At 44.0% G+C, this 25,268-nt stretch overlaps 1 protein-coding gene across 1 annotated transcript in view; it reads left to right on the top strand.

Moving 5' to 3' along the window:
• Positions 1-2,402: 2,402 nt before the first annotated feature.
• Positions 2,403-25,268, top strand: part of septin9b (septin 9b) — a 163,710-nt gene continuing 140,844 nt past the window's right edge. Inside the window, exon 1 of the mRNA XM_056246188.1 lies at positions 2,403-2,495. Coding sequence (XP_056102163.1) covers positions 2,471-2,495 — 25 coding nt within the window. The 5' untranslated portion in view covers positions 2,403-2,470. The remainder of the gene's footprint in view (positions 2,496-25,268) is intronic.

The raw sequence follows: 25,268 nt of genomic DNA, 5'->3' as shown, positions 1-25,268 counted from the left end.
TCTTCCCCCTAACCCTCTGTCTCAGTTCAATGCCGATGGCTGCCGCATGGTCGGAGTGGGCCCGTAGGCGCTCTCTATTTCAGCCACAATCCGCCGGAAGCTCCAGCGGTCAGATCTGGGGGTTTTATGAACCGCCATTGTCGTTTCCGACCAATGGTTTGCCCTTGCACAGCTTTCAAACCGGTGAATAAAGTCTTTCCAGGAGCCTGTTCCATCAAAATGGCCTGGCTTTAATATTGGAATTCTCTCTTTATATCCATAATGTTCATCATCACTAGTGTCCATTATTTCAACATCAGGCGCTGTGTGTGATAACCGTGGGGCCGACTTGGCCCTTTCCACAGCTGACTGACCGTATTGGTATCGATCACAATGTGGGGCATAGTTACCTATTACTCCACAACGTTCCACGGGCCGGGGCATGCAGGGTGGAAAAGGTGTCGAAGTGAACTGGGAGAGCAATGCGTGGGCCGGGAAAAAAAGGTTTTGTGCCGTACAGTTCACGGAGGTGAACGGGTTAACTAGCTGGTTAGCGGAATGTAGGGCAAACGTTGGAGCGGGGCTATTTTGCAAACCGTACGGTAAAGCTGCAACTGGGCTGGCTGCCATATGTTTTGAACAGTCACAGGTTTGCTGATAAAAGTATGTGGACTCACCGTCCGCTTTATTCTGTGGTTCCACGGGCATTAGGAACGGGTTAGTCAACCGTGATGGCGGTGGTGTGGGGGCAAAGCTAGGTTGAACAACGGCATCCGGTCGTGAACAGTCGCTCTGTCCGTGGCTAACGTTCGCTACATGCCAGCCGCGAAGAGGTTAGTGCTGTCGGCGTATCGGCCGTCCCTGCGTTAATCCATTAAAAATGGGTTGGTGCTTACATTTGGGGTTTTCATCTCAACAGGCCTCTTCGTCCAGGCACTAGCATTAGCTCTAGCCCCGCGCGCCGTCATTCCGCGTCCGACAAAACTTTTTTTTTCTTTTTTTTCTTGCTTTTTAAATCCCGGATGAACCCTCAGTGTTACCTTCTACAGCTTCCACCCTCCGAACCGTAGTTGGGAGTGAGCTGGTCTCAACATAATAACTTGGCTCGTGGCAGGTAACTTGCGTCTAGTGGTTGGGGCTAACAGAGCCGAAGCACAAAACAGTGAGGCGTCGGTTAGTTTTACTCACAGTGGTACACATTCACGGGCATAAAAGGCACTTTGCTTGCTAGCATTCAATTGGAGCATAGACTGCGTCACTACTACATTCGCACCGTAGACTCAGACTGATTCACCCGCTATCCTTTGTTTACACACCCAGAATACACCTGCCCCACTACGTCACACATACGCATTTTTCCCAACAAATAGCTAGGGGGAGGCAGAGATTGCAACACTCGGATCAAACACACACACATGATCTTATTCCTAAATGGCAGTGATTCTGCTGTGTCTATTAAACCTTTGAAGTTCACACCAGAATATTGTAATCTGCTTTCACGCAGCCGCTAACCCAGAGCGAGCAGCAATCATGTAAACTATAGACACAGCTTCACAAATATTCATTAATTTCAATAAATTTGTTCATCCATTAATTTCAACGATGTTTTACATAAGGAATTAAAATTAATAAATATTTTAATAGACTCATTTATTTCATTTTAGACATTTATAAATAGATTAATTTATAACATTAAATAGAACATTTAGTCAGAACCTCAAGTGAATTACATGTCATTTAATTTAGTTGTCTAATGTTTTGTTTTCAGAATCGTGGGAGAACTGTGATCTCTATTTAAAAGGGGGAAATAAATCCAGATTATCCAGAATCATAAAATTAAGCTTACAGTAAAATAAAATCTATAATATTCCTGGCATCTAACTTATACTATTAGCACTGTTTCTAATGTTATAATGTGCAATCGTACAGATTAGTAAGTGAAGTCTTTCTCTACATTAACAAGAATTTGGGACAATTATAATGCATTGCAGGATTCTGAAATGTTTTTAAAAAATATAAAGACGTGCCCAACCCCCCTCTATTGGTGCGTTCCCCGGTCCATGGAAATAGGTAGGCTACTCCATTGCTCTAAAGCATTGCTTTTATTTAGTTGTGTTCTTGAAGAGAATATACTTAATTAAAAATAGCAGGAAACTGCTATCGAGCCATCAAATCTCTCTTGCAGTAGACTGTGTGTATAAAGCGCGCTCCTGGCAGATGTGATCCTATGCGCGCGCCCCACTCTAGTGTTATCACGCCACGCTGTCTTTGACAAGTGGAAGATGCATGCTGGCGCGCTACAGACAACAAGAGCCGCGCGCGGATTACACGTGAACGGATAACGGGACGCCAATGCACTCGTGTAAATATTTAATAATAATAATAATAATAAACTTAAAAAATTATTTAAAAAAATCTAAATTAGGTTAAATAAAACATTCATGTTAAAGAAATAAAACAATAGTGGCATTAAAGTGGTTATTTATTGAAAATGAAGAAAACAACTTCGCATCAAGGTAAGACTTTCATCTTTCATTATGTGTACAGTATGTGACTATTAAAAAGATTTTCATCATGTTTTTTGGGTGATGGTGAAATTGTGTACGAATTGTGTTTCTTTCTTTCTTTCTTTCTTTCTTTCTTTCTTTCTTTCTTTCTTTCTTTCTTTCTTTCTTTCTTTCTTTCTTTCTTTTTTCTTGGCCTAAAGTAATTACTACATTATCTCTATATTTCTTCTTCCTGCTCACTTTATCTTGGAGCTTTCTTTCAATCTAAGAGCTCTCTAAATATACTCAAGCATGAGGCCAGCTGACCTCTATTACTAAATGCAGAAGACACTTAATGTGAAAATAGAGCTGCATCAATCAGATCACATGTTGAACCAGAATATACTTTATGCTCCATGAAAATGGAATACCTTCATATGTATAAGCACATTTTTGTGAACATGATTCAGTGAATTGTGCATGACGAAAATATAGAACAGGCTTTTATTTCTCAGTGTGAACTGTCATCCCCAACTAAATTTTAGAGTACCCCATAACTCCTCATACCAATTTTCCATGACAAGCATTTTTAGGCTACATACAGTAGGCCTACATATTTTTTCTCTGAATGTTGAAGTGATAGTAGCACAAATATTTCATTTTATTTTATGGAAGCTGGATATTCTAGTCCAGTATCTGAAGACATGTCAATGTCAGTTATTGTTAAACACACAAATGGACTGTCTTGCTTGAGCTATTCTAGGGGCTGTCTATATTTAGACTTATAGCCACTTAGTCCTGAGTACATCTTTTATATTTTTAAAATTGCCAGAAGGAAAATCAGTGGTCTAGATAGTAATGGTTGTTTCAGGAACAAAAATGATACTCATGCAACTTTTATAGAAAGAACTGAATTCAGGTCATGACATTATCCAAAGTTTATGCTTAAGCTAAATGTATAGTGCTAGAATATATGCAAATCACATTTTACTAATCTTTAAAGCTTTGAAACAGTGGTGATATGTGAGCAAAACCGCACTCTAAGAAAAGTCTGTAAAAATAAGGCCTGGTGAACTGTGTTAAAATGAAGGAATTTTCAGTATTTAATTTTCAGTTTGAATTTTAGCCATATATTTTGAATTAAACATTGCATTGTGTTTAGGGTTAAAGGGGGGAAAAAGGAACAGATAATGTCCTGGTAGACAATTACCGGTAACTTCTCCATTTTCACTGGAATGTTTTTCTTACAGTGTGTAGAATATGTTCACAGAATTATTTCCTAATGCCTAAAGCTAGAGAAGTTAAGTTCTCTCTTAGAAAATATTCCAATATAAGAGTGATTTGATGGTTTACATTTTGTTAATAATAAGAATAGGATATGTAGATGTCACTTGATGGCAGGTGCTCTTCTATCTACAGAAGAATGGGGATGTTGTTAGCAGTCCTTTATAATGATGTTAAAAAGTGTTTATTGGATTGCTTAATATTTTTCAAAGATTCAAGATCTCCTACACATGCAGACTGTATGTTATATCAAGCAGTTGCTTCCCTCATCATCACATTTGAAACTGAGAAACTTCACTTATTCCTTTGCAAGAGTGGAATTAACATTGTAACAGGAAGTGATTCATGACTTATTAGCTCTCTGCAGTCCCTTTCCACTGCTATGAGCTAGTTTTCTTACAGTGGAATGCAATTTTTCTTACAGTTATGCAGTCTAGACTTTATGAAAATAAATCTTTATTCATAAATAATATATTTCTTTGAACTCATGTTAAAATGATTTTTTTTTTCAGAATTATTATATATATATATAATAGCTCTTGAAGCGTGCAGCTAATGCATGATGTCACGACTGAAAAAGCTTTTGAACTGATGGAGAAAAACAGGTCATGTTGTTATTGTTTTTTGCTTATGGTAAGTCATTAGGCATGAACATTTAGCCAAAACCACAAATTCCAGATGCTTGTTAGGGTACTGTCTGTTTCCATAGCCCTGTTGGCTGATAGAGCCTTTATTTCATGCTATCTCCTACAGTATGTTTATCATCAAAGATAATCACAAGTGTTGAATTTCCATTAAATTAGAACCAATGTAAAGAACATTTTAAGGCAAAGTACAGGTCATAAATGAATCAGGACTCCAGGCAAAATAGCACCAGGGTTGCCTGATTAGTTTGATGTTTTCCAGCCCAAGGAGTTTTTAAACCCACTAGAATTGTATTTGATTATTTATTGTATTTTATTACTGTAACAACAGGCAATTACCTGATGCATTGTTTTTACAAAGCTTTATTTACATTCTTATTTGCACAAACACACATAAAAGTAACATATAAATAGTTATCAATGCCATATATGCCAAAATAGTCATGGTGATAATAAATGAATAACATGGGTTAATGAGATAACGTGAGACGTATTTAGCTGGTCATGTGAGGATGTCCAAATGTCCGTCCCCATCAAGTGAAAGTGACACGTGATGGCCAAGTATGGTAACCCATACTTGGAATTTGACCTCTGCATTTAACCCATCCAAGTAAGTGCACACACATTAGGAGCAGAGTAGTGAGTAGTGAACACACACACACACTGCAAACGTGGATACACACACCCGGAGCAGCGGGCAGCCTTGAGTGGCGCCCGGGGAGCAATTGGGGGTTAGGTGCCTTGCTCAAGGACACCTCAGTCATATTCCTGCCGGTACTGGAATCGAACCAGCAACCTTTGGGTCACCAGTCCAACTCTGTTACCATTAGGCCATGACTGCCCAGGGAACGAGGGTTGCATACGCAACCAAGACTTTGTTTGTTATGTTGTTAGTCAATATTGTGCAATATCAAACAAACTGCTCTATGTGAGTCTACATCTCTTGTGAATATACTTGGTTTAAAACATATTTTTCAAAAATACTTTTAATTTCTTTAAACATAAAACATAAAATAAATGTACCTTTAATTATTGTACCTTTAAGCAAACCATTAGCTCAGAACTACAGGTACTGTAACGTGCAAAGGCCTAATGCTTAAATACTGCAGATTGCCTGGATTGTCATTCTAATTAATAGTTATGTAACTCTCAAGGTTATGCTTAGAGCTTTCATATTTAGAGTTGTGTGCTCAGCCAAAAAGTGTGGCCAAGTCTGTGGAGCCTGTGGCCAAACTCCACATGAGAGGGGTTTGTCTCAGTCCTGCTGCTGTAGATTTAGACATTAGCAATTTGACTAGCTTCATGTTAAAAGAAGGACAGATTTCATAATCTGCACAATATTGACTAACAACATAACAAACAAAGTCTTGGTTGCGTATGCAACCCTCGTTCCCTGAATGAGGGAACTGAGACGTAGTCGACTTCGACTGAATGGGATCACGCCAGGGATCCACTCATCTTCGAGTACTATTGAAACGAGCCAATGGAATTGGCGTGCGTGATTTGCATCACATACTCCGCCCCCGCGGCGCGGGTACAAATACGGAAGTGGATGCACACACTAGTTGCTTTTTCGCTGAGGAGCCGAGCGTAACTCGGAGTCAGTGGTGGTCCAGCAATAGTGGACTACGTCTCCGTTCCGAGGGTTACGCAACCGAGACGTTCCCTTTCAGTCGTTCACGTTCGACGTAGTCGACATCGATTGAATGGGATCACCATTGAAAATGCAACTAGTGCTGTCACCTTCCAGTGCTTAGACAAAAGCCTCCTGATCCCCCCGCATTCTTGAGGTGGAGATGGGACAGGGTTTAGGCCAGGGAAGTCACTGCTGTTCCACAGGACGACTGAGAAGCGTGCCCTATCAATGGAAGGAAGGGACGCTGCGGAAGCCACATCCTGCCCGAAGGGATGTAACATGTGGAGTACACACATATGGACTGGGCGGATGACCGGGCAGTACAACATATGGAATGTCCCTGGGGTTGCTCCAGTCTATGACGGTGCTTGTAAAAAACAGCACTCTTCAGAGACATCAAACGATCGGCTCCGAAGCGAAAGGCAACTAGTATGTGCATCCACTGCCGTATTTATACCCTCAGTCACTATTCCCTAAGTTAGTCCGCTAATACAGTTCACTTGCTGGAGTGAATGAAAACGAGTGAGCGAATTCGATTCGTAGAGGTCTGATTCGACTATGAACCTCATAGTCGAATAGTAGCAAGTGTTATGAGAGGTGTGACGTTATTATATAACCGTGAGACCGACGGTTATAGTTGAACACCGTCATTAGAACTCTATAACCGCCAAAACCGTGCTATTAAAATATTTTTTTACAAACATTTTTTATCATAGAGAATGTTTAAATACTAATATCATCTTAGGAGGGAAACGGAGGCGGAGTTAGTGGTGCGATCGGAGGCTGAGTGCTGGAGATGATTCGGGAGAGGTCTGTGCACCTTTACCGATCAGAGCGCGCGCTGACACGGAGTAAAGCCTTGTTTATACTCGCCGCGTCCACACGAGCGCGAAGGTGCGCACGACAAAAAATGACGCGTTGGGTGCGCAAGACCGGCAAGACCCCATTTCGCTTGGCTGTGTGCACAGCTTTTTTTGTAACAGCGCGCGCGACGCTGCATCCGAGGATGAACGACTTCAAGCCGAATCTGCCCGAGCACAGGCCCGTCGGAACAGGACAGGCAAACCAAGCAATTGCTTGGGGCCCCGAGCTGGACTGGGGCCCCAAGACAATGACTGTTTAAGAATAAAATGCAACGACAAACTGTGAGCGCCCCTTTGATAGTCAATGCAGTAAAGTGCAATGACACTGTTATCGGAATCCCCCTCAAGGGGGCCCCCTCAGTAGTCGCTGACAGCAGCCAGCCAACCACGCGATCTCTGCTGCCGGCAAAATACAAACCTCCTCGGGAGTTATCATGAAGCGGAATTATGCTTCAGGAAGCCAGAAAAGAAAGAAAAGAAAGAAGAGAAAGGGAGAGAAGGTTAAGAAAAATACCAGATAGTGGTAAAGTAATAAATTACACTGCATAAAAATAGCTCTACTTGTCTTGTACAAATGGTGTAATTGTGCAGCAGGTAACATTAGGCTAGCAAAAATATGTTTATGTTAGCTACCTGCCTGACGGCAAATGCTGCTTGTAACGAACAGTTAGTGCACTTTTTTTTTCCGAACGGACGGAATATGGTTACCGTTACACACTTAATATGTTTTTTAACGGTTTAAGGAGTTCCAGAATCACTGTTTATCGTATTTAATGACATGACATTGCTATGCCTATAGCTAATAGGTTTTGATGAAAGTGGCATAGCATAACTATTCCACCGTGATAATCTATTTACCAATGGGGGTTAGGAAAACCACACAATAAATTCCGTGCATCAAACATTAGCTTGGGATGTTTTTAAGCATTGGTAGTGAAAGCAGCATCCCTTCCCTTCTAATATCAAAATATGGAAATGCTATGTCCATTTTGCTTGGGGCCCCCAAATTCCTTCAAACGGCCCTGCCCGAGCATGTAGGCTACGTCTCACCGCACCGGCACGCAGTTTGCGCGTCTAAATTGCAAAGTTCATTGCAAAGTTTTTTTGTTAAGGTTTTGTTTACTGTGTGTGATTTATTTAAAACAAAGCACGTTCATTGCAACGTTTTTTTGTGTTAAGGATTCATTTAATGGAAAGCACATTCACTTCTAGTTGTCTTGCTGTTCATTTTAAATAAACGTAGAGCGAGTTGTCCTATAACAGACGAACAGTTATTCAACCAAACTTCTAGCTGCTATCTAAAAAAAAAAAAAAAAAAAAAGGTTCGACTATCAGTCGACTACGGCAAAATCTAACGAATCAGATTCGACTATGAAAATCCTTAGTCGAAAACAGCCCTACAAAATACATTACAGAAGAGCCGTAATCTATCAATTTGCAACAAGAATATTTTCATACTCCTAAGGCGTGTTAAAGCAACAGTAAGATTTTTTACCTTAAAATGATGTTTCCAAAATCGTTTCAGTGGTTTATCAAGTCATAACAGGGTGAAAGGCACTTATGCCTCCACTTTGCGGTCCCATATCTGCTATAACCACGATATCTAAGATTGCCAGATCGGGTCGAGTTTCTGTAGTTCTAATGAGACATAAGAAAACGTCTCGGTTACGGATGTAACCCTCGTTCCCTGAGTAGGGAACGGAGACGTTACGTCGGATGACGGAGAATGGGGGTTTCGCCAGAAAGCCAATCCTCTTCGAGTATTAAAAAACGAGCCACTGGCAAAGAAATGCCATGGGTCTGCGGAATTTGCATAATGTATCTCCGCCTCACTGCGTGAGTATTTAAGGAGAAACACCTGCAACAGCAGATCATGTCTTCGCTGAGGAGCCGAGACTGAACTCAGGCGTCTACCCAGCGGTACAGCGGAAGTGGCAGGGAGACGTAACGTCTCCGTTCCCTACTCAGGGAATGAGGGTTACATCCGTAACCGAGACGTTCCCTTTCGTAGTCACTCCGAGTTACGTCGGATGACGGAGAATGGGGGTCCCCGTGTAATCACGCCACCTTCACAGCTGTCTTCCAGTGCCCTGCGAAGTCTGACCTCCCTGTCGTGAAGTAGGCACGGACGAAGGAGTCCTACTAACACAGGAATACCAAGGTACACTGGGAAGCATATCTCAGGGGAGATATGCCGCAGCATGCCTACCCGTAGGGAGGACTTAAGAATACACATATGGCCCGAGGGGGCTTCATATGGAGGAACACTGGAGTGACCAGCCCGTAGGGTGGCATCTACTTTCAACTCCAGGAGTGGCAGGTGACTTGCCGAGGGAAAGACACATGCTCAAAGAGGCTTACAGTGGAAAATACACATGTGGGGGTTACTCAGAGGAGGAACCATGCACACGGAGGCACCTAGCCGACGCACAGGCAATAGACACTGGCGCCAGCGTCAACAGTGCTGGAGGAACTCAGGGCTTCAGAGGGGAAGGCTCACCTGAGGAAATATCGAACGTATCCAGTCTGTGGAGTGGAATGGCGAGCAAGCGAGACACTTAACAGCTCCCATGTTAGCTTGAAAAAGACAGTACATGGGCGGAGACTGGCTCCACTCGGAGATTGTAGAATCTGGCGAATGTGTTAGGTGTCGCCCAGCCTGCAGCTCTGCAGATGTCTGTTAGCGAGGCGCCACGCGCTAAAGCCCAAGAGGATGCCACACTCCGGGTGGAGTGGGCGGTCACACCAAGGGGGCATGGTCGACCTTGCTGCTGGTATGCCAAAGCAATGGCGTCCACTATCCAGTGAGACAACCTTTGTTTGGAGAGAGCCTTTCCCTTCAGCTTCCCACCATAACAGACAAAGAGCTGGTCTGAGGTCCTGAAACACTGCGTCCTGTCTACGTAAGCACGGAGAGCGCGTACTGGACAGAGCAGTGCCAAGGCTGGGTCTGCCTCCTCCCGGGGCAGCGCTTGCAGGTTCACCACCTGGTCCCGGAAGGGAGTGGTGGGAACCTTGGGCACATATCCAGGCCGGGGTCTCAGGATCACATGAGAGTGACCGGGCCCGAACTCCAGGCACGCTTCGTCAACGGAGAATGCGTGCAGGTCCCCTACCCTCTTGATGGAGGCCAGTGCAACCAGGAGCGCTGTCTTCATTGACAGGATCTTAAGCTCAGCTGATTGCAGAGGCTCAAAGGGAGCCCTCTGCAGGGCACTTAAGACCACTGAGAGGTCCCAAGAGGGAACGAGAGGAGGGCGAGGAGGATTCAGTCTCCTCGCTCCTCTCAGGAACCTGAGGATCAGGTCGTGTTTTCCAAGAGACTTACCTTCAACTGCTTCGTGATATGCGGCGATAGCGGCCACATACACCTTCAGGGTGGAGGGAGACAGCCTTCGCTCCAACCCGTCTTGCAGGAAGGAAAGCACAACGCTGATCGAGCATCTCCTGGGGTCTTCTCGGCGAGAAGAGCACCAGTTAACGAAGAGGTTCCACTTCAACGCATAGACATGTCTCGTGGACGATGCTCTAGCGGAAGTGATGGTAGCCGCCACCGCTGGTGGCAGGGTACTCAAACCTGCCTCGTCCCGTCCAGGAGCCACACGTGGAGTCTCCAAAGATCGGGACGAGGGTGCCATAGGGTGCCCCGTCTCTGAGAAAGGAGGTCCTTCCTCAGAGGAATTGGCCAAGGAGGTGCTGTCCCGAGGAGTACCAGTTCGGAGAACCAGGTCTTGGTGGGCCAGTATGGGGCGACCAATATGACCTGCTCCTCGTCCTCCTTGATCTTGCACAGAGTACGTGCGAGAAGGCTCACTGGGGGTAACGCGTACTTGCGTAGGCCCTGCGGCCAGCTGTGCGCCAGTGCATCCGTGCCGAGCGTGCCCTCGGTCAGGGAGTAATACAGGGCGCAATGGGATGAGTCGTGGGAGGCAAACAGATCTATCTGTGCGTCCCCGAACTGGTCCCATATCAGCTGGACCGACTGGGGATGGAGTCTCCATTCGCCAGAGGTTGGCCGGAGCCGTGACAGCTCGTCGGCTGCAAGGTTCCGCACTCCTGGAATGTAAATAGCACGAAGGGACCTCAGGTGCTTCTGACTCCATAAGAGGAGGTGGCGTGCGAGTTGCGACATACGGCGAGAGCGTAGACCACCCTGACGGTTGATGTACGCTACAGTCGCGGTATTGTCCGAGCGGACAAGTACGTGTTGACCCAGGAGCAACGCGTGGAAGCGGTGCAGGGCAAGGCGTACTGCCAGCAACTCGAGGCAATTGACATGCATGAGGCGCTGGGGTCCTGTCCAGGAGCCCGCGGCTGCATGTCCATTGCACATGGCGCCCCAGCCCGTGGCAGAGGCATCTGTGGAGACGACAACATGCCTGGAAACTCGTTCTAGGGGAACTCCGGCCCGTAGAAAGCTGAGGTTCCGCCACGGGGTGAAGGTCTGACGGCAGGTCGGAGTTATTGGAACTCTGAGCGTACCGTGATGCCATGCCCACCTCGGGAACCGCTCCGCCGAAGAGGCCGGCCAGGGATATGGGAGCATCGAACAGACGAGTCCGCTCAACGTCCCGCATATCGGCCAGGTTCAGCCATAGGTGACGCTCCTGGACCACATTAGTGGCCATCACCTGACCCAGGGAGCGTGAGGCCACTTTCGTCGCCCGGAGAGCAAGGTCAGTGGCGGCATGCAGTTCGTCTAACGTCCCTGGGTCAGTCCTGCCCTCGTGCATGTTTCTGAGCAGCTGGGCCTGGTAGACCTGCAAGGTGCTCATCGCATGCAGGGCAGCAGCCGCCTGTCCTGCAGCTCTGTGAGACCTCGCCACCATAGATGACGAGAATCTACAGGCCTTGGACGGGTGCTTAGGATTACCACGAGAGGATGCGCTCTGAGGACACAGTTGCATCGCAACAGAGCGCTCCACCGGGGGAATCCCAGTGTACCCATGGGCAGCTGCGCCATCGAGGGGAGGAAAGGCGGAGAAAGCTGACGAGCGTTCACGGGAGGTCAAAGGAGCCTTCCATGATCTCGACAGCTCCTCATGCAGCTCCGGGAAGAAAGGAATTGGGGTTGGCTGAGGCCGTGAGGCGGCAGCCGCACCCAAAAACCAATCGTCCAGCCGCGAGCGCTCGGGGCAGGGCGGAGGGTTCCACTCTAGCCCGATGCTCACGGCTGCCCGGGACAGCATGGCTGTCATCTCAGGATCCGACACGGGCAACGCTGGGACTCCCGAAGGAGGCAACGCAGCCGCATCCTCACTTCCTGAAGACTCAAGCCCACCTTGTGATGCCGCGATCGACATCGCGTCATCCTCTGGAGCGCCGAATGAAACACGCGGGGCTTCCGAAGAAGAGCCCGCCTGAATCACCGCGGCACTCGCGGGTTGCAACACAGCGGAGGGGGGCGTGGTCCGAGGACGCATCGTCGGATTGCTCCACACCGTCACCCTCAGATCACCCTGTCCCCCAGCCGAACTACCACCTCTCGTGGAGGAAGCAGAACGGGTGGTGGACGCGGGGACTCTCACTGAAAGATCATTGAGTCTTAATCTAAGTGTTGCGATGGTCATGTTCCCACAGAAGGAACATGAGTCATCCACGAGCGCTGCCTTAGCGTGATCAAAGCCCAGACACACAAAGCAGCGCTCGTGCCCATCAGAAGATGACAAATATCGACCGCAACCAGAAGAACACGGGCGAGACATCTTTAAAAAGACGTGCCACGTGCAGCTCTTTTAGGAGAGGAAAAACTCTGCAATGCTGAGGCGACCAGGGAGAAAACACAAAGTCAGGCAGACCACTGCACAAATCGCAGGCAATGTGAAGACTCGCTGGGTACCGCCGTCACACCAACACTGGAGAGTTCGCTCGTCTCGAAGAGGTGAATCACTTGTAAACTCAGATGTGGCTGTGGAGTGAAGAGGTTCTCTTGGCTCCGAAGCGAAAACATGATCTGCTGTTGCAGGTGTTTCTCCTTAAATACTCACGCAGTGAGGCGGAGATACATTATGCAAATTCCGCAGACCCATGGCATTTCTTTGCCATTGGCTCGTTTTTTAATACTCGAAGAGGATTGGCTTTCTGGCGAAACCCCCATTCTCCGTCATCCGACGTAACTCGGAGTGACTACGAAAGGGAACTACAAATTTGACTTGCTTTACGTCAAGCGTTACAATAGTCATTATTTTGTTTTTCTTCGTTTCTGATGTCGCAATACATCATACTTTCATGAAATCATGCAACATACTCTACCTTGTCTGTGGACATCGTTCATTCCAAAGCCGGTGCTGGATAAACAACGAGCGTGCATGCGACAGTAGGCTGCGGTAGGCTAAATTATTTATGACAGCGGTAATGGACAATTCCGCTTCCGACCTGCAGGGCGACTGCAGAGGAAAAGTTACTTGGTGTTGCTTTAAGACATTTATTTTTAAATAGTGATGAACATGAAAATCAAGAATGAATGGTTGAAATTTCAGTTTGTTTTCATGCCAATAGTTCAAAAGATAACATCCATTATTTATTTTTTTAGAAATAAGGGTCTGAAAATGTTTTAAATATAAAGAAAAAAATAATAGATTCACCATTTGTGATGTTGGAGCGAGCTATAACGCACATGCGTGATCTTTTTATGTGATTATTGAGGTTGAATTCATATCAAAATATGCCAAACTTCCCTTACTACTTCTGAATAGGATGCCTACTTCATAAATTGTATGAAAATTGTGGAAATAATGGTTTAGATCACTCAAAACACATGAAAATGGAGGCGCCCTTATATGGGCAGTAATGGAGTCTGGTTGTCATCTAGTGAAAAGGTTTGGTACTGCGCCCAAACAAAATCTTACTAAAAGCAAATTTTTTGAGATATGAACCTAAAATTTGTAACACAACTTGTTCAGAGTTTTGACTTTGATTTTCTTGTAGTTTTAGTCCACCAGGTTTTTCTGGACTCAAATTTCTATAACTTTTTTTCTGTTTCACTTACTTAATTTATTTTACTTCTACAAAAATCTGCCAAATGTCTTCTTTAAAACAAGACCAATCTTACATCTATATTCCAAAGCAATCTTGAATTACAACCATTTCAGTTCGGATTGTGCATTTTCATGTTTATTAAAAAAAGGGGGCGCGACACTTAAGATGTTAACAAGGAGTTTATTTTGTCAACAACTGAGCGGATGAACTGATAGCTGGTAAGTGGTAAGTGCAATGATGATTTGGAGAGCGGGATGCTGACAGTGAATAGAAGGTTTCTTCTTACAGGAATGATGACGGTAGATGATGCAGTGGATGGCTGGAACTCAGAACAACAGGAGGCTTGGAGACACGGAGGAAGGACGAGACACTGGAGCAACAACACAGAGGAGAATGAGACAAGACCCTGCAGATGACGCTGGATTGGAGACTGGAGAAGGATAGCTGGAGATATCAGGTAGATCGTTGCTAAGGCAAGGTGAGTAATCCTCATCATACGAACTAGACCGGACAATGAACTGTGGTGAAGTGTGAGTCTAAATAGTGGCAGTGATGAAGGTGTGGTGAGGGCCATCTTGGATGAGGGCCCAGGCACGGTGGCGGCCATCTTGGACTAGGGCTCTGAAGTGGCGGCTGCCATCTTGGGACGAGGCTCTGGAATGGCGACAGGGACGGAAAGGGAATCCGAATCTGCTTTTTCCAGGGTGTAGGACGATCCACTCACCCACAGGATGTTATCGATGTATTCCCTCATCTCTTCCGTGAACACTTAACCTCATAAAAAAAAAAAAAAAAAAAAAAACATTTTCCTTTGAATAATAATAATAATAATTCATTACATTTATATGGCGGCACTTTTTCTCGGCACTCAAATCGCTTTACATAGAAGGGGGAATCTCCTCAACCACCACCAATGTGCAGCATCCACTTGGATGATGCGACGGCAGCCATAGTGCGCCAGAATGCCCACCACACACCAGCTTACTGGTGGAGAGGAGACAGAGGGATGAAGCCAATTGTTATATATATATATATATATATATATATATATATAGGGATGATTAGGAGGCCATGATGGACAGAGGCCACTGGGCAAATTTGGCCAGGATGCCGGGGTTACACCCCTTCTCTTTCGAAAGACATTCAGGGATTTTTTGTGACCACAGAGAGTCAGGGCCTCGGTTTAACATCTCATCCGAAGGACGGTGCTCTTTGACAGTATAGTGTCCCCATCACTACACTGGGGCGTTAGGACCCACACAGACCACAGGGTGAGCACCCCCTGCTGGCCTCACTAACACCTCTTCCAGCAGCAACCTGGTTTTCCCAGGAGGTCTTCCATCCAGGTACTAACCAGGCTCAACCCTGCTTAGCTTCAATGGGCAACCAGTCTTGGGCTACAGGGTGATATGGCTGCTATGGCTGATATGGCTAAATCCTCCCTTGTCTGCCTTATGCTACTCTGAACAGTGCCTGAACTTTGTATTTTGAGCACTTCTTGCATAGTTTTTGCCTCTTCACGATGACTCGCTTGCTTTAGTCCTCAGTTGTAAGTCGCATTGGATAAAAGCGTCTGCTAAATGACTAAATGTAAATGTAAAATGTAAGGAACATGTGGTGGCAGCAGATGGAAATCACCTGAAGAATGGATCGTCCAGACCAATCCAAAAGATGGATTTGAGGGCTCCAGGACACCTGGTGAACATGGTCGAGGAACTCCTCTGTGTATGCCTCGATCGGGCGGTGGTCCTTGGAGATGGAAAGAAGCAGATCGGCAGGGTCTAGGGGAATGAGGAGGATGCCCATCTTGCTGTCAGACTGTATTGGTCCGGTCTTCTGTTACAGAATCAGACCCAAGAGAAGGAGGTTGAAGTTATCAAGGAGTTTATTTTGACAACAACTGAGTGGATGAACTGATAGCAGGTAAGTGGTAAGTGCAATGATGATTTGCAGAGCGAGATGCTGGCAGTGAATAGAATATTTCTTCTTACAGGAATGATTACGGGTAGATGATGCAGTGGATGGCTGGAACTCAGAACAACAGGAGGCTTGTAGTGAGGGGTCATTCATGAACGATCCGATCAAAGCGTCTGTCACGTGACAAATGAACGAAAGACTCGGAAGGTAAAGAAGTTATTTATGCTCCCTGTAAATTATCTTTGGTTGCATTATATTGATTTCTTAATCCAGAATTTGATCAAGATTGCGTAGGTGGATGTGTTCGGGGAATTTGGCTGTTAAAAGTAGTGATGTGACGTTCGGCACCGAGGCTTCGAAGCTTGTATCAAAAAAACGAAACATCTCACATGAACCACTGTACCGGAGCTTGATTCGTCTTGCCCTAACCATGTGTACAGTGACGTCCGAAGCTTCGTTTCGACACACAACCACGTGACTGCTTCATATTCTGATTCAAAAATAGCGCAAACCCCTTGCACAGGTTTCGAGTGTCATGCGCTTCGGTAGTGAAAAGAGGCCGTTCGGAAGTCTGGCAGCATTTTCAGGTCGTATCAAGTCCCAAGTGAGAGAAAGGCAGGGGAAGTAGTAAATAAAAAAATAAATAGACTTAGCCCTCACACTGTTGAACAAGTCCTGTTTCTTAGGGGGCTTTTACACTGGGCTCGTTTGCTGCGGTCCGAGCCCGAGCGCGTTTGTTCCCGGCGCCCCCCGCAGCGTTGGTCTGGTTTCACACACAACTTGATTCTATCAAACCCTGGTGCGTTTGCGTGCATATGACGTCATTGCAAACGTGCACGGCGCATGATAGAAAACAGAACGTGGGTCAATATTGTGTTTTTTTTTTTTTTATTCGCTGCTATTATGCGCAGTTGAGTGAACACTACAGGTTTACTGTGCGTGTGTCACATAAGGTGGACTTCTGCTGCTTGCAAACTGACTCTTTTTAGGAGACAGTGGATTTCCAACTTTGTTGCCCTGATTCCACGCGCAATGCACGAATACACTGCACGCAGGCTCACTCTCGCTCGTTTCCAAGGTAAATCATCAACACTATAATCCCTTACAAGCGTTTTATTTAACTAAATACATCACAATAAGCTAAAAACGCATGCGCAGGTTACTTTACTTCCTGAACAAGTGCGCACCCGAGTCCGTGTTGCTTTCACATTCACGCGAACCGCGGCACGGTTCGGGAGCAACCGAACTCAGACCACCTCCTCCAGGTAGTCTCGGGTTCGGTACCCCAGTGCGCACCCGGGTCCCATGACAGCGTTCACATTAGCGATTTTTCATGCGAACCGTGCCCCGTTCCGAACTAAACTGCCAGTGTGAAAGCTTTTATTTCTTCAATTACACAACTCCCCAGTTCACAAGCACTTTCACTACCCAGCCTTTCACCATACCACAATAGCTTTCTTTTATTTTGATTATATACAGTATGCCTATATGAGCCTTGCCTATGAACTCATAGGTTTAGGACTACGGCTAAAGTTTTAAAGGTGCCCTAGAATGTGAAATTGAATAAATGTTGGCATAGTTAAATAACAAGAGTTCAGTACATGGACATGACATACAGTGAGTCTCAAACACCATTGTTTTCTCCTTCTTATTTAAATCTCGTTTTTAAAAAACACCCCTGAAAAACAGGCGAATCTCCACATAATACCGACTATGACGCAACAGTCGGGATCATTAATATGTACGCCTCCGAAGATTTGCATATGCCAGCCCTCAATGCCAGGCGGAGGGCGGATCTGCGCAGCCGAAGCATGGCAGTTGCTCAGTGTTTGGATGTACACATGAACACAAAAGTATTTTTTAGTTCCTTCATCCGAGCCTCTGAAGAAACAATGGGTTAATTTTATTTTCTCTGGAAATTTCCAAACATTTCACCGACGACTGTTTCCTCAACTTGGGCCAATACAGAGCTTGCCTCGGATCGAGCTACCAAGCAACACTTTCTGATGTGTAATTGTTCAAGTTCAGACAGGTAATCTTTCTCTCAAAATCGTTCAATACTGTTTATGCATCAGTAAGTCAAACCAGTGACTAAAATATCAACTTCACATCGTTTCTTTTAGTAGGATGAAAACAAACTTTTTTTATAGTGAATAAATTATATACAGAAAGCGATCAAAGAACAATCTTTCCGCACAGCGTGAGTTTATCTGGACAACTCGTTATGAAATCAATGATGTACGTTACTGCACAACGAAGCTCTTACTGTATATACATCGTGTTTGCATTGGTGAAAGCATTAGAGAGAGTGCAGAAACTGCTTTGCAATGATTAGATCTTCAGTCTCGCGATCAACAGACTGTCATCTGCTCAATGCTCATCACGTTAACATTTTATGTGATGGGAATAGATTTAAATACTTTAAAAACATCTCACGATTCGTTAATCTCGATAGCTGTAAAAACGTATAATATCTGTAGTAAAAGTATTCGAGAGAGTTTCACATGTACGTAGCAATTTCATATGCAAGCATGTCAGCCAATCACAGCAGTGGCCGGTTCTCACAGCAGACACGCCCCTTCAAACAGAGTGTTCAAATCAGTGGCTAAAATCAGGCTAGGAAAAATGCCTTTTATTTCTAAATTATGACTATTTTTGATCTAAAAAACATACTAACATTATAAGGGCAACCCAGGAAACATTATAAAATAATTAAAAAAAACATTCTAGGGCACCTTTAAGGCTGCATTTGTTAAACAAAGCAGAGTTAATTTGTCCTCTGTATTCTTTCATAAATTAATTCATAGACTCATTTGTTCATACATTGTGTAAACATCAACACTTACACTGATGATTTTTATTGCTTTGTGGTTTTCATAGCACAAAGTGATTTTATAACATAAAACAATAAACAAAAAAAAATGGGAAAGGTAGCTTTTCCACCTTTTGACCACAAGATGTCGTTAGTGTGCACCGTGTTGAAAAGCTTCGAGTAATGAACCAATTTACGATACACTTGAGGGGAAAGCCTCAGTGCTTCACAAAGCTTCATTTCACCATCACTAGTTAAAAGCAACATCTAAAGCCACTTAAATTAACGAAATGACTCGAATAAAGATTCATTCATTTTGATGACCGAGATCGAACAAGAGAGTCAGTAAAATGGTCCGAACTTCCCATCACTAGAGGCTTGGAGACACGGATGAAGGACGAGACACTGGAGGAACAACATGGAGGAGAATGGAGACAAGACGCTGGAGTGGAGACTGGAGAAGGATCGCTGGAGATATCAGGTAGATCGTTGCTAAGGCAAGGTGAGTAGTCCTCATCATACGAACGAGACCGGACATTGAACTGTGGTGAAGTGTGAGTGTAAATAGTGGCAGTGATGAGGGTGATGATGTGCAGGTGTGTGTGATTAGGAATGACGTGGAGGTGGTAACAGAGGAGAGTGATGGGAGTTGAAGTGCAGAGGATGGTAATAAGGCTGATCTGTGACACTATGTGAGGGTGTAGGGGGCGATTTTGGATTCAGAAATGAATCCTAATGAAACAGATGACAGAGACAAAGGAAACATTGCAAAAATAACAGGCTAGGAACTCAAACAAAACTCAAAGCCATCGAACAGAGGAAACCAGTCTGCTCTAATCATAAGCCTCGCCATTCATTAGAGGGCATCAGTGAGATAGTATATGGTGGCAAAAAGAAGGTTGTCTAAATGGTTCAAAAAAGAGGAGCGACACACAGACCATGATCTAGAAAAAACATCATAGGTGTGTTTGAGGCATGATTTCCCCCATCCGAACCAGTTCAGTGAAAATCTTGCCCTGCAGCCGATTCTATTTCATTGATCATGTCAATCACTTTACTGATTGCCTACACCAAACACTCATCCCTAAATCTACTGTGACTGTAATCTTAAACAATGATATTAGCTGCGGGGCGGGATTTCCGCTGAACTGGTTTGGGGGGAAAAATTGCGCGTGTTTGAGGCCAATGAGTGTATAACATCAAAGTACCGTGAGAGCAATTTGAAAGCATACAGAGCCGTCTGCTCTCTAATCACTCTTGCAGTACTTTGATATCATACACCGGTCTGTGCAGTGCCAAAAAAAGTCGAGAAAAAAACACCTCATGACTTTGAAGAATACTGTATGCTGCATTTTTAAGAAATACTTGTTATATTTCTCCACAATTTGTATCACTTAAAAGTCCTCTTATTTGCCCTTTTCTGTTCATTGAATCACCCCATCACATCCCTTTATTGCTGCTGTCATGACCCTTTTTTCTTGTATATCTAATTTTTTTCTGACTACTTCCTGTGCTTCAATAAGCATTGCTCCCCTGCAGCCTTGCCATCAGACTTGGCCGGTCTGGTGATTAAACACTACATGCTTATATAACAAAATGTGCATGTCTGAGTCATGCTTGTAGGTCAGAGTGTATAGGGCTGTAAGGCATGTGCCCTTTAGTTACACTGATGCTGATGCTATTTGTGGATTTATCTGCATCTCTGTTTTGTGCATGGATGCTCTTGCACACGTGCCTGTGTCCATCTGCTTTCCTGAAAAAGAAAGAAAAAAACATAAGCATGCGTGTGTGTTGTGTTTACAGGATGTTCATTCATGCAAGAGGAATGTGCTTTGATAACAGGCTGCAGAAGATTGTGTTGTGTGCATGTGTGAATCAGGCTTGATGGCAGAGGTATGGCAGATCTCCTCTGACTCTTCCATGGATTGATAAAAGCTTGGGGCCTTCCCTATTTTCTCCAGCCGCTGCTCATCCACCACAGCCAGACGAGTTTGTGCCCAGAATATGACTTTATAAATATCCCTGTTACTGTGCCATTCATTTCAGTGATGTGATCTGTCATCACAGCCAGACTTTATATCTATGCACTATATTGCCTTCTCACTTGTCTTAGTTGACAGTTTTGCAAGGTAAAATGAAAAATGATGGAAAAAAGCACTAAAGAGATGATTTTAATGTCTCAATTGTCTCTCCTAGACAAAAGTGAGAATGGAGAGTAAAGACTTTTGCTCACGCCTCCTGATTTTCTGACAATTTAATGTCTTCTCAAAAGTGCTCTCCACAATATTTTAAGCATACAGTTAATATTTTAAGCATACCAGTACTTTCTAGGTAAGTACACTGTAAGTACACATAAGTACTGTACTTACGTGTACTTACAGTGTACTTACCTAGAAAGTACTGGCTAATATATGGTAAGTACATGGGTTAGGGGTAGGTTTAGGGGTAGGTTCAGGGTTAGTACCTAGTTATTACCCAGTAATTATAATTACTATAATAAGTACATAGTAAGTACATGGGTAACAGGACTGTAAAAGGAAGCGTTACCGAATATTCCTCATCAAATAATACTTATACAATATTTGTATAGTTGCCATGGTATTTTAAGAATATGGGTTTTAGAATTTAAGATTAATTTCTATTGTGAATTGTTTAAAAAATAAAAGATTAAAATATGATCTTATGCACAATATTATTGATTTAAAATCATTAATAATAATTCAAATGTATTTTTATACAAAATAAATAAGTACATATTTTCTTTTTTATGCCTTTTCCTTTATTATTTAGTACAAATATAACTAGGAATTATATTGCTATTACCTGCATGGTTTTTTTTTGTTACATTCTGTTTTAACTGCTTTATGGTCTTTGAACAAATATCTGCACTGCTGGGATTTTGCCAAATGTTTTTTAATGAAGCGCACCCCCTAATTTAGGGCATTTTTACACTGGGTACATTTACTGCTGTCCGAATCCGAGTGCGATTGTTCCTGGAGCGTTGGTCTGGTTTCACACTCATCTTGACTCTATCGAACCGTAGTGCATTTGCATGCATCTTACGTCATCACAAACATGCACGGAACGAGAGTCAATATATTGATTTTTTATTAATATGATGCAATTATGCGCAGCAGAGTAAACAATACTTGAGTTTACTGTTTGTGTGTCGTATGAAAGCATCTTTTTTTACAGCTTGCAAACGGACTCTGACAGTGGATTGCCATTAATTTGTTGCCCTGATTGCTATGTGCGAATACACTGCAGCCTCACACGCATTCGTATCCAGGGTAAATCATCATCACTATCATCCCTTATATGTGGTTTATTGAACTAAATACATCGTAATCTGCTAAAACGCATGCGTAGGCTACTTTACTTCCTGAACAAGCGTGCACCCGAGTCACATTCACACGAATCGCGGCACAGTTCGAATGCAACCAAACTCAGACCACCTCCTTCAGATAGTCTTGATTTCGGTACCTCTGTGCACTCCCAAATCCGCTTGACAGCTTTCACATGTGAACCGTGCCCTGTTCCGAACAAAACTGCCAGTGTGAAAATACCCTTAAACTCTGCTGTAACCCCTTGTAATGATACAGAAGCAGGAACTGCCAGTATATAGACTAAGATATTGAATGTTGTCTTTAGTGGGACTAGAATCCCGTTCTCCTGGACACAGAGCTGGTGTTCTCCCTGAGTGAGGAAACTCAAGGTTGAGGATTTTGAGACCCTTGTGCGGAGGAATAACAAAAGGGGATGCGCAGTATAAACTCCAAGTCGCTTTTATTTTTAGAAGGTCCAAAAACAAAGTATAAACACATAAACTAGAAGCAAAGCTTCCAATAGTCACAAAAAGGAAAACAAAACATACACAATGCCTCACAATAGACTCACGGAATGCAAAGGGATACACAGGTAGGTAGGCTCAAGACTGAACAAAAAACAATGACTAAAGGCAAGCTTAAAAAGGGCCCTACACAGGTGAGTATCATCAATAATGATTGCTAAGTACAACTGAGAGTTCTTGCCAATGGTTGCCCCCTGGCAACTGGGAGGAGGATTTGCAGGCAAAAGAACCTTGTTTCTGTGACTCGAGGCGCAATGGAAGATTCTGAGTCGAAAGCCACACTCTGCCTAGGACGGAGTGATGGACATATCTGCCAACGTCAAATGGCCTGTTTCTGTTGTTTCGAGACAACTTTAACAGGGCTGCCCGAGCTCTCCGCCAAACCCCCCGGCACCTCCGGACTAACTGGGCCACTGCTGGAACCTGTGCTTGTAGGTCCTGTTCAGAAAAAAGAGAGGGGGGAACCTAAACTGGCATTCAAATGGAGACATACCCAATGATGAGTGATGGAGAGTGTTATGGGCAAATTCCACCCAGACCAACTAGCAAATTAACAGATTAGACACCTGAGGGTCTTCTCAATCTCCTGGATCACTCTCCCTGTCTGGCCATTGGATTGGGGATGGAACCCTGAGGACAAGCTGATGGTGGAACCGATTAGACATCCGGAAGCCTTCCAGAATCTTGAGGTAAACTGGGAACACTGATCAGACACCATATCCCGAGGAAACCCATGAATTATAAAGACTTGTTGCATGAGAAGTTCCGCCGTCTTGCCTGCTGGCCTACAATAATCATTGTGTTACCTTGAGAATTGGGTAGGCCATTAACAAAATCCATGGATATGTGGGACCAGGGTCGTCTCAGGATAGAGTGGGGATGTAGTTTACCTTGAAGGAGGGCTCCCATATTTTACAATATGGGATTTGAAGTAAATAGCTGTTTGAGTCGTTTGAATACCTGGTTAGCTTTCTCTGGTGACTTCCTGGTGAGAGCTGTGAGAGGTTACACAATGGAACTGAAGCATCGAATGAATCTCCTATAAAAGTTGGTGAAACCCAGGAAACGTTGGACTTGTTTCAATGAATCAGAGTGGGGCCACTTCAGGACTGCACAAACCTTGCTGGGATCCAACTGTACACTGCCACATGAAAGGATGAAACCCAAGAAAGATACTGTAGTGATGTGGAACTCACTTTTTTCTAGCTTGACGAAGAGGTTGTTCAAGAGCAGACAAGACAGAACCATGCCAACATGTTGAACGTGGTCTTCGTAACTCTGGGAAAATATTAAGATATCATCGAGATATACAAACACACATCTCTCTCAGGACATCTGTGATAAGTGCTTGGAAGACTGCTGGGGCATTAGCTAGCTCGAAGGGCATCACCTGATACTCGTAATGCCCAGTAGGGGTGTTGAAAGCCATTTTTTACCCCTCCCGGATACTCACTGGGTGGTATGCGTTCTGGAGATCCAACTTAGTGAAGATAGTAGTGCCCTGGATGAGTTTGAAGGCTGTGGCCATAAGTGGCAGTGGATATCGATTCTTCAATATTATGTACTTTAGGCCACGATTGTCAATGCATGGGCGAAGACCTCTGTCCTTCTTACCCACAAAAAAGAAGCCAACCCCTGCCGGTGAAGTGGAAGGCAGAATAAATCCATTCTCTAGTGCCTTACGAATGTATGGAACGGTCTTAGTTTTTGGCGTATTTGACTCATGCTAGATCCAAAGTTGTCGTTTAGGCCCCAAACAAGACTTAGGAGATGTTAGAATTCCACCCGTTGGACATGTATATTTCCATCTGGTGAAACGGCTAGTTGGCCTGTCAATCTGAGGATTGTGAGAAACTAGCCAAGGGTAACAGAGGATAACTGGGAACTCGGGTGTGTCAATAATAAGAAAAGACAGTGATTCTTGATGAGAGCCTATTTCAACTGAAATGGGAATGGTACAGTGTGTTACCTGGCCGGACCAAGTGGTTGGAGGAAGTATTGCTGGCTAAAGTCTTACACCCCTTTAAAAATTCCTTTCTTATCTGAAGTCTTTCCTTCATAGCTGCACACTCTGCTTTTTCCTTCAATATGTGAGGGTTCAAAGAGTTCAATTGGTTTTCAGTCCATTTTGAAACCTTACTTTTATGTAAAGTATTATTTAAAAATAAACCGTTAGCAGTATAACCACTGATATTTAGATTGCAGGCGTGTCTTTTACCCTGTCAGAAGATTTATATCAACAGCATGTTCGAGCAAAAGAAATACTGTATTTCCTAAAAAAGCCAATTATTTCTAGAACCAGATTATTATAGGCTTATTTCATCTGCGTCATCAGTGACCCAGAAGGAATAATCATCAGTATGGTAGAGTGATATGAGGCCGTTTTTATCCTTTGGAAATGGAGAGGAGGTCTTGTATCCTAATATCTTGCACATACACTAATCAGAATGCCACGCTAGATTTGATCTTAGATGTGTGAGGTTTAGGTCATAGGTCATCATGATTTTGTTTTGAGTAAAAGCACGCACAAATATGTTCAGGGTTGGGTGCTCAACAAAATAATAAATAAATATATATATATATATTTTTTTTTAAAGTATTTACATGTAGATTATGGGCAGCTGCTGAATGCCACTGCTTTCACTGCAAGGATTTCACTGTGTTCATTGTCACTGAAAGCCTTAAAAACTCATTTTTATTTAATGCTGTTCTTAAAAAACAAGACCAGATTAATGACTCAATTACAAACAGGCTATCTGCACAGCCATAGAACAACACTCCTAAATGCAGTATGTGATGGCCAATACATTTTTAAAAAG

This window comes from Rhinichthys klamathensis, unplaced genomic scaffold (assembly GCF_029890125.1).
Source record: "Rhinichthys klamathensis goyatoka isolate OS25496 unplaced genomic scaffold, OSU_Roscu_1.1 h1tg000036l_1, whole genome shotgun sequence".
Taxonomy (NCBI): Eukaryota; Metazoa; Chordata; class Actinopteri; order Cypriniformes; family Leuciscidae; genus Rhinichthys; species Rhinichthys klamathensis.
The sequence above is the reverse complement of the archived record's forward strand: the minus strand, read 5'-3'. Positions and strand labels throughout refer to the sequence as shown.